At 35.3% G+C, this 9,964-nt stretch overlaps 1 protein-coding gene across 1 annotated transcript in view; it reads left to right on the top strand.

Annotated features, from left to right (window-relative positions):
* Nucleotides 1-4,872: 4,872 nt before the first annotated feature.
* sgpl1 (sphingosine-1-phosphate lyase 1) overlaps nucleotides 4,873-9,964 on the top strand; it is a 31,320-nt gene continuing 26,228 nt past the window's right edge. The window contains exon 1 of the mRNA XM_030156259.1: nucleotides 4,873-5,022. Coding sequence (XP_030012119.1) covers nucleotides 5,011-5,022 — 12 coding nt within the window. The 5' untranslated portion in view covers nucleotides 4,873-5,010. The remainder of the gene's footprint in view (nucleotides 5,023-9,964) is intronic.

The raw sequence follows: 9,964 nt of genomic DNA, 5'->3' as shown, positions 1-9,964 counted from the left end.
ATCTTACCAAGTGTATTTTTCTCATTTCTTGTCAAAATATCTCATCACACTTAAAATAAGACATAATCACCTAAAGAGGAACTTTTCAGTGAGATATAAGAACTGATTTTCAGACAATAGATCTGGAAAATCTGATTTCAAGAAATCTTACCATGATCATTTCCACTTGCTCCATTGGCAGATTTTTATTTTTTGTTGGTTTTAATTAAGCAAAAAAAAATCTTGAATTAAGCAAAAATAAATAAATAAATAAATAAATAAATAAATAAATAAAAATCTGCCAGTGGAACAAGTGAAAATTATCTTGGTAAGATTTCTTGAAATCAGATTTTCCAGATCTATTTTCTAAAAATCAGTTCTTAAATCTCACTGAAAAGTTACTCTTTAGAGATCTGATTTTGCTGAGATGAATGCATGAATATGAACCCAAAATCATCTGAAGGAAATGTGTTTTTGTTTATCTTTATTTTTGCATTGATTCCTTACTTTGACATCTTGTATGACAGGACCATAATGAGCTGCTGTAAATGTTTTTGTTTTCTTTTTTTACAACCATTCTCTGGATGTACATAGTTTGTGTTTTTGTTTGTTTTTTCAATGTATGAAAAGAAAATTTTTCTTTCAATAAAAAGAGAATTAAAAAAAAAAAAAAAAAAAAAAAGAATAGTTACTCTTTAGGTGATTATGTCTTATTTTAAGTGTGATGAGATATTTTGACAAGAAATGAGAAAAATACACTTGGTAAGATTTAGATTTTTGCAGTGTGTTTTTGTTTTGGACCTGTCTTTAGTCCAGGTGTCTGGATCTGTTCATTAAAAAACATAAAGTTTATAATCAGGATTTTTGAAGTTACACTGTTTTCTGATTTAGCTGAGTAATAAAATAAAACCAGTGAACATGTAATGGTTCTATAAAGTTATGTTTGGTCCCTTCAATAAGAAGTTTTCACCCCTTAAAACTTTAATAAATCAGATTAAAGCGTAATATTAATATATTTAACTGTTAAAGAGGACATCCTACTTTACACTGCACAAAACCTGTGTTTACTCATATTTCAACAATTTAATAAAACTTTAACTTTAGTCTCTAGGAAAAGAAATATTCTCATTCAAATGTAATTCTTAACATTTCATATAATTTTATGAGACTAAAATTCCTGCATAAGGACATAAACATAATCCCAATTACTCTGTTCTAATTTTAAAAAAAAATACAGATCAAAATATGTTATAACATTAATATCACTGGAAAAAGTATTTATTTCCTTAAAAATTTAGTCCTTTCTCATAAAGAAAGTAATAAGATATTTTTTCCTTCTGCTTTTTCATCACATTGTTGCAGGTTTTCATTGCAGTTCCAGAACTCCACCAGTTTGTGGCGCTGTTTCTACTTTTAACCAGTTAACCAGAAGAAGTAGGTTTTAATATTAATATTTCATCTGTTTCATCAGATAATTCAGAGCCACATAACTATTAAAATAAGGATATCAGTTCATGAATGCGTTCATCTATAATGTCTCTGCTGTTAATCATAAAGCTCATTTCAATGACTATATGTACTCTTCATGCATTTACTATTTTACGTTTTAGCCTATATGAATATGAATTTGCTAATTAACAACAGCTTTTTGTGATAAATATTGGAGTGGTTGCAGTGTGGAGTTCTACTGTTTGAGGTACTTGTGCTATACTCAGTTTTTCCATTCAGTATTTCTTTCTACTTCTACATGTTCATTGTGCTGAGGGAAATCTGACACAATGGATAATAGAAGCTTTTAAAACATGACACAATATAAAGTTTAAGCCTGGTTTTTCCATCCTTTTTGTCAGAAAAACAGTGTGTAACTTTTCTGTCTTAACTTGTCACCTCTCATCGTATGAAAAACATCAGATTTATACATTTTTCTGTGTATAAAACCTAATATAAAGTATGGTTCAGTTAACACTGAAGATTCACTGTTGATAATGTAATTAAATCTGATCTAATAATTTGTCAGAAAACTATATTTTACGGCTAATCCTTGTGTAATTTTCATACGAGATTTTTACCTGTACTGGAGTATTTTTTTATTGCTATATTGGTACATTTACTTAAATACATGGTCTCAGTACTTCTTCTACCACTGAGTAGATGTACAGCAGAAAATGCAAATATCATAAATGTACAAGTACCTCAAGTTGTATCTGGTAAAAGTAGCTTACGTATTTGCATTACACCACTGTCAAGCTATGTGCATTTTATGTTTTTAAAGAGAACATATGTGCTTCTTATGCTCCTCATTCATTGATATATTGTTTTTTTTTTTATATCAAAAACAAAACAAAACAAGAACAAAACTGAAACATTGTTACCTCCCTGCAGTCCACCACATGTGTATAAATACTCAGTCTTACATTTTTAAGGTTATGACATGAACTCAGGAGGTCGTCTGGATTTTGTCTATTCTTATAAGGAAGATGTGCATCGCCTTGGTGATTTTGAGCACCATGTAAATGAAATAATGTAGAATTAAAATGGAAAGCATCAAAACTAACTTAATGACTTTTCCCAGATCCAACTGTTCTTTATATTTTTGTACACAAAGATGTGAAATCGCATATTTTTAATATAATAATAATATAATAACATGTACCGAAGTGAACACTGGACAGTGATGAATCCCTCTGAAAACCAGGGATAAACTGTGGTCAGTGACTTTTTTTTTTTTGCAGATTTATTTATTGTCATTTTATGTGGTTAAAAACAGCTATTTATTTGCTTTTTATTGCATTATCTGCTATCTGATGTCAGAGTTTTACTTTGAAAAGATGTTAAGTAATTGGCTGTTATTGTGGATATGGTTGTGACAGGTTGAGTTTACGTTGTCATTTATTGCCAAGATGTTGCACAAATATGACCCTGATGGAGTTAAACATGGACTTAGAAACAATGAGAGCAAAAAGGGACTGAAACCAAAGTATAAGATGACAGAACTAAAATATCAAGCCTGGTTTTATAAACATTTATTTTTTGTGCTCATCCAGATTTACAGATGTCATTTTAATGAAGTTTATTATTCAAGTGATCTGAATACAGAGATAAAAAAAAAAAACTCACAATGACGTCAAACATTTATTTAATATACTATTCTAGAAAATATTTGATTGGTTTGGATTTTCTAAAAGTAGTTTGTCACTTGATAACGATGGGAAACCAAAGGCCCACATGGAGACCAGCTGAGAACAACATGGCGGCCATTTTCCTTTGGTTTTCCGTTGCTAGCTGCTAGGTGCTAGCACAGGGATAATGTTAAACTGCCGTGATCAAATGCAATGAATAGGCAAATTGTTATTACATTGATACTTTGCTGTTGATCAGCAAATGAAAAAGCAATGGAGAGAGAATATTTGAAACTATATCAGATAAATCCACATATTTATGTTTATGTTTATGTTTACGCATTTGGCAGACGCTTTTTTCCAAAGCGACTTACAGGGGAAAACCAATTAAATCACTCAATCAATCAAATTTTATTTATATAGCGCCAGATCACAAGAAAGTTATCTCTTGACATTTTATATATAGAGTTGGTCAAAACCAGACTCTAAGTCAATTCTACAGAAACCCAACAGAATCCTCCTGGAGCAAACACTTGTGACTGGTGACAGTGGAAGGAAAAACTTCCCTTTAACAGCAGAAACCTGGAGCAGACCCAGACTCCTGGAGGATGGCCGTCTGCCTGGACCAGTTGGGGTTAAAGAGAGAGAGTAGAGAAGGGGAAAAAGAGAGAGCGATAGAGATAGGGACTGGGGGAGAGGGGGAGAAGGGGGGAGTAGGGGGAGACACATGGAGGCGGTTGAGGATAAGTGAGTGGTGATGATGAGGGCAGGGAAGAGGCCGGACCACCGCAGCAGGTCCAGAGATAATCGTGAAAGAATCTGTGGTTGTCCTGGGAAAAACCTTATTAGATATATATTTGAAAGTGTTAGCATTAGCATTAGCTAGCAAGTATTCAACTAGTTACCTTCTAGATAACATTTGACTGTCTAGTATGATAGGAAATGGGAATTACATTAATTCTCTTAAGTGTGTTTCAACTATTTGGTCACAAAAGACAGCAACATAGTTCAGAGCCAATTTACAGTTTTCCCACCTTTTCATGTAACAGTTTAAGAGGGTAATGTTAGCTACGTGACTGAATGCTAACATTTCCCATGTTATTGATGGGCTGTAAAATATCACTTTAAACATTGTCTAATATCTTCTAGATTTTCAGTACCTGGTGAAAAAAGACTGATTTGCTAGATTTTGACTTGGAATATGACACAAACACAGCATTGTCTTTTTGATAATAGCTTTTGGACTTCCCATCCTGAAGGTAGCTTAATAATAATAATAATAATAATAATAATAATAATAATAATAATAATAATGAAGTGCATTGATAAAGCACTTTTCATTCAGCAGAATGTCAAAGTGCTACAGAGAGATCTTAAATTAGATTGGTTTATTTTCAGTGAACAAATGTAGATACTTTGTGACTTGGAGCTGAAAATTAAGTAAATTACAGGGGTTGAAGGAAAAAAATGTTAGAGCCATTTATACAAAAACGTTTCTTAGCAGTTTCCTCCCTTCCTCTTCTTTTCTTTTACACCTAAACGCACCATATCTCCTACTTTACGTGAACCCTCTGAATGCGTCACCTATGCTTTCCTAACCAGTTCACAGTTGCGAGTGTGAAATCCTGCGCGGCTCCCGTTTCTCTATCTGATCTGTAAAACGCGCAGCCTCAGACGCAGCCCGCAGCTCCACGACGCGTCAGCCGATCCGCAGCAGTGTCACATCTACACATGCGCAGTTTCCGCGCAGCCGTACATCAGTGCAGCTCACTTCCTGAATCAGGGTTAGCTTACTGCTGTGTCTGATAGTAGCATGTAGATGAGAGCTGAAGACTCAAAGCAGAGGCTGGAGGTGACTTTCCTGAGCCGCAGACAGAAAAGACGTGTTTCGGTGTGAGTTTACCTCGACGACATGGATTACTGGGTAGGTGTCGCTTCACTTTTAACCCGTTTTCTGCTGTTGAACTGTGTGTGATACATGAGTCGGCTGAGGAGGCGCAGACTTGTTTATCTCCCATGAACTGAGCTCATGACCCGACTTGTTTTGCTCAGAAAGATGCTCCAAGTCTTTAAATACTAACTTTCCCAGTGTTCCCTTTGTGTAAACGCTTCACTTTACTGATTTATGAGTGCTGTTGTAAATGTTTCCATGACCACTTTGTTTATCTCTCATGAGAAGAGCCACATTGTGTTATTCCAAACACCTGACATGAGACAATAAAAGGAAAGAGAGACCGATGCTCCTCACACACAGCTTCATGTTCATGTTCTCCTGCCTGTTACTTGATATTACTTCCTCTTTAAAGGGTTTTAACCTCCCTGCTATTGTTTATTGTAGTGCTCACACTTTAAAATTAGAGATCCTGTTCAACATAAACCTGCAGGAAGTTTATACAAAGCTTTAGTTTCAAACTGCCACCAGAGAGCTGTTCACATAGGAGGAGATTTTCCTTCAGGCAGAAGAATTAACTTCTGTTGATAGTGGACATCAAAAGGTTGGACAAAAGATTGGACACTAGAGGGCAGCTTTTCTGACACAGATTTACTGTCAGAGCAAAGCTGACAACAACAGATAAGACCTTAAGTGAACTGAGGGAAGCAGAAATGACCCAGCAACTAAGAGAGATCGATGAGGAACCACACGCAGACTGAAAATATCCTAAACAAATTGACAACATATGTAGAGAAAACAAGCAAATACAAAGTGCAAAGTGCATGTACATGGTTTTCCACTGTTTTCTTGAGGTGTAGGTGCTTGGTTGCAGTTCAGGAGTTGTGCAATTGGGGGGAACTTTGTTGGGATTTGACCAAAAAACTAAACTGTGCCTTCATTTTTCCACATTGTGAGACCATGACAACCCATGTGTATGGATGATGTAATCACCCAGCTGCGAGGGTTAGGGGTCCTCTCACAATAAAAGTATGTATTTTCTCTCCATTTCAGATTATTATTATTCCTGCAGTTGCCATATGTGTGTGCACAAATTCTCTAAGGCTAGTTTAGATGATATGAAAACGCCATAAATTTGTAAAGTAACACTCCACTGTGGTCGAAGTCTGACAGTCACATCTGGGGAAAGTTGTTTAGTTAGATGTGATGCTCTCCACACTGACTTTATGTTAAAGTGTTGTAGATACTGCACTCCTGCATGCAAATGTTACAACTTAAAGGTCCAGTGTGTCGGATTTAGGGTGATTTAGGAGGGTCTAATTGTAGAAGTGTGATATGAAAACATGATTATGAGTATTTTTAGTCTTTAATCCTCTGAAAATTAGAATTGTTGTGTTTTTGTTACTTTAAAACGAGCAGTTTATATCTACCAAGGGAGTTGCCTTCATATTATTATCATATATTATCATTTCCCATTTTGAATATGGACCGGAGTTATTAGCACCTCAACTAAAAAGCCAATAAAAGACAAACCAGACTGATTCTAGATGTATGTATGTGTTGTTTGTGGCCACTGTAGGAGAGGGAGAGTGGGGTACGATGTACGATTTCGCCGTGAGATGTTGCTAAATACCTCACACAAAATTTTTAAGGCATAGTTTGCAATTCCTACCATTTCGGGTCTCGTAGAACAAAAGATGTAATTTGTGAAGTAGCGTGAGATGAGAGATGACTCTGGCTGCTTTATTGCGATGTATATTCATGTATAACAGAGTAGTTGCAAGTAACTATATCAACAACGACAGGCAACCAAATGAAATGGACCCATTACACTGGAAGAATTTTTATAGATAGATTTCTTTGAATATTGTTGAAAACATTTGTTCTGCTTGAGGTGCTCAAGTAAACAAAATGTAAAACATTGACCATGATGCTTTTAAATACTTTATTATGGGCATGTTGCTTAGTATGACTTTATAGATGTAGCTAATTTTCCAGCCACACTGATAAAAAAGTTGACTTTGATTACTTCATGTTTTTAAACCTTAAAACTTCCAGACAAAAAGATGCAACAAGATATAACTACAAAAAGATGAAACTAGAAACGAGATGAAAATGACTCTTATATGTGGTTTTAAATCATCAGGAATCCTTTTATCATCCACTCTTTTGTGATTTTGGTCTAAAACTTCACGTCATCGTAGCCTGGAGGCTCTGCAGACTCTGCTGTAATCATCCCCGGTCTCTGAGTCCGTCTTTGACTAAGCCGAGCTGACGTTTTGCCAACAGAGTCAGTGTGTTTTCCCTTGATGTATCCAGGAGCAGCCACCTCACACCCAGTACATTTCCATGAGAACATGGCCTCCTCTCTTCCACAACAAAAGGACTCCTTACAGACTAGTCAAATGTCGCAGGAGGGGGAGCAGAGGAATGGGCGTCCTCTGCGCGACAATGACCTGAACAATAGCAGTACAAGAGTCTTTGTGTGAGTTTTTCCTAAGTTTTCCTGAGGCATTGAATGGGCTGTGAAAGTGAGGGTACTCCTAACGTGTCAGACTCATTACGAGGCCTCCTAGGCTCGCCTTTTGCACTCATGTTAGATAACTCTGTTTAATCTCAGCCTTATGACAGATCAAGTCTAGACACGTGGCAGTAATCACTGATGGGCTTTTAACCTGTACTCTGCCTTTACGTATAAACCTCTTATGTCGAGCCTCCCGTCGACACATGGCCCGCCTGCAGGTGCTTCCCACTCTGCGGATGTCGTCAAACCTGTATGAAGACGTCTGATCCGAACAGGCAGGTAGAACAGCCACAGTCGAGTCAGGGGGGCGATGTTGGACACCGCCCTTGACCTCAGCATAAAACACTGAAAAACGCACTTTTATCACAACAGAAGCCTGTATCTAAACATCTCTAAGCACTGTGGAGGTAATCAGTATATCAGTCTGCGTTTCCCAAACTAAAACATACAAGAATAATCTGATATGTGAATAAATTTTCCTAATTAAAGCATAAAAATAGTGTGTCTTGTGTGCATTCCCTGCACATTTGTCTGTATGGATGTAAAATCCCACACACAGGGTATATGCAGTAAACATGTAACTGTATGACAGTGTGCTCTAATGAAAACATTTGAAATAGAAAAGTGTGTCTTATAGGAGTTTGTAGACACTGACCTCATAAAAGACGTCAAATAAAGAGGAGAGGCATCAGTTATAAAAGACACAAGACAAAAATGATGCAACAATGCAAAGAACAAAAGTCACTGAGAAACAAGACAAAAATCACGTAAAAGAAAAGATGTAATGAGGTGGAAAATGATGTAAAAGAGCCTTTGGACTGTGTTTTGTCAGTCAGTATGTTGGAATTCATAACATTTTACTGTTTGGATTTTGAGGAAGTAACAAATTTCTTGAAAAAGTTCAGGATCCACTGGAAGAAGTGAATGTAATACCATGCTTTTATTTGACCTTACAATAAAAAAATGAGACCTAAAGTGCATGTGGGAAGAATAATGAAGATAATATAATCTTGGGTAACACAATTAGATACAAAATCACAGTTTCCCTTCTTTGTTCAGCACCTGAACTGATAAACAGAAATAATGAGATGAAACATGTCATATTTATCCATAAATAGACAGTGATTTTTTTTGTATTTGGGTTTTTTAAGGTCATGTATCATTCATTAATGTGCATAATTTATAATAAACAGTATCTAAGTTCTCCATAAACATGGAGAAAACCCTCAAGAAGTACTGCTGTTAGTGTGGAAAATATTGTGATTTGTTGGCTCATTGTCACAACTGTTGAATTTGTACCTCATCACCATCAGAGCTGCAACAATTAACTGATTAATTGATTACTTGCCGACTATTAAATTAATCATTGGTTATTTTTGAAATCGAGTCATTTTGAAGAAAAAAAGGCTAAATTCCCTTAAAATATTTGTACTGTGCAGACAGACACTAAATACACTGAAATAAACTCAGTGAAACAATGTGAATACAACACAACACTGAAGTTTATTTCAATGGCAGCGAATGGCTCTAATGTTAAATTTCACCCCAAAATGGTTGACTTTTTGAAGTAAATAGGGAGCTAAAAAAAAAACAAAAATGCATCCAGTCTAGATTCTTTACAGCTAGTTTGGTATTTAGAGTTACTGAGTTATTACTTAAAGCTTCAGTTTAGGAAAGGCAAGTTTATTTGTATTGCACATTTTATGTACAGGACAATTCAAAGTGCTTTACATAAAACATAAAAGCATCACAGGAGACGCATAAACATACAGTTAAGATGAGAGAAAGTTAAAATATAAAAACATAGAAATTAAAATAGACATTAAAATCATCAGTGATAAAATGTGATTTTAAAGTTCATTTAAAAGACATTATTTAAGAGTTTAAGAGAAAGCTGCCGTGAACAGTAATGTGTTCAGGGCTGATTTAAATGAGCTGACATGTACACAATGTACTACAGTGACATTAGTAGTTGGTAAGTTCTTATTAATGTCAAAATTAATGTCAAAAAAAGTAACCCACATTATTTACTAAGTCATCTGTTTTTTTTCTTGATTTTAAAATACCTTAAATCCATTTTTGATTGATTTCTTCTACAATTTTTACACAGTATGTTGTGTTTTTGCTGTTATAAATAAATGAAACCTATAGTTTTATCATATACTGACTCTTCTGTTAATCATATCAGGATACACCTCCACACTTAACATGTTACACAAGGAGAATCCGCCTCCGTGAAATATTATGGGTTGTTTATTTCATCAGGTTGTGGTTACTTAAGCTATTATCTATTGAACCTTAAGCTTTCTCGCATCTGATTGTGGCTGAGGAGGAGAAAAAACCATCCTCGCTATCAGACAACCTCCTATTGTGTCATAAACGCGCCGTGAGCCCAAGATAATGTGAGGACTGAGCAGATAAATGTGTTCACTTATGAAATAGCGTCCATAA

Source organism: Sphaeramia orbicularis, chromosome 15 (genome assembly GCF_902148855.1).
Source record: "Sphaeramia orbicularis chromosome 15, fSphaOr1.1, whole genome shotgun sequence".
In the NCBI taxonomy this organism is placed as follows: Eukaryota; Metazoa; Chordata; class Actinopteri; order Kurtiformes; family Apogonidae; genus Sphaeramia; species Sphaeramia orbicularis.
Note: the sequence above shows the minus strand (reverse complement) of the source record. Positions and strands in the feature narration are given on the sequence as shown.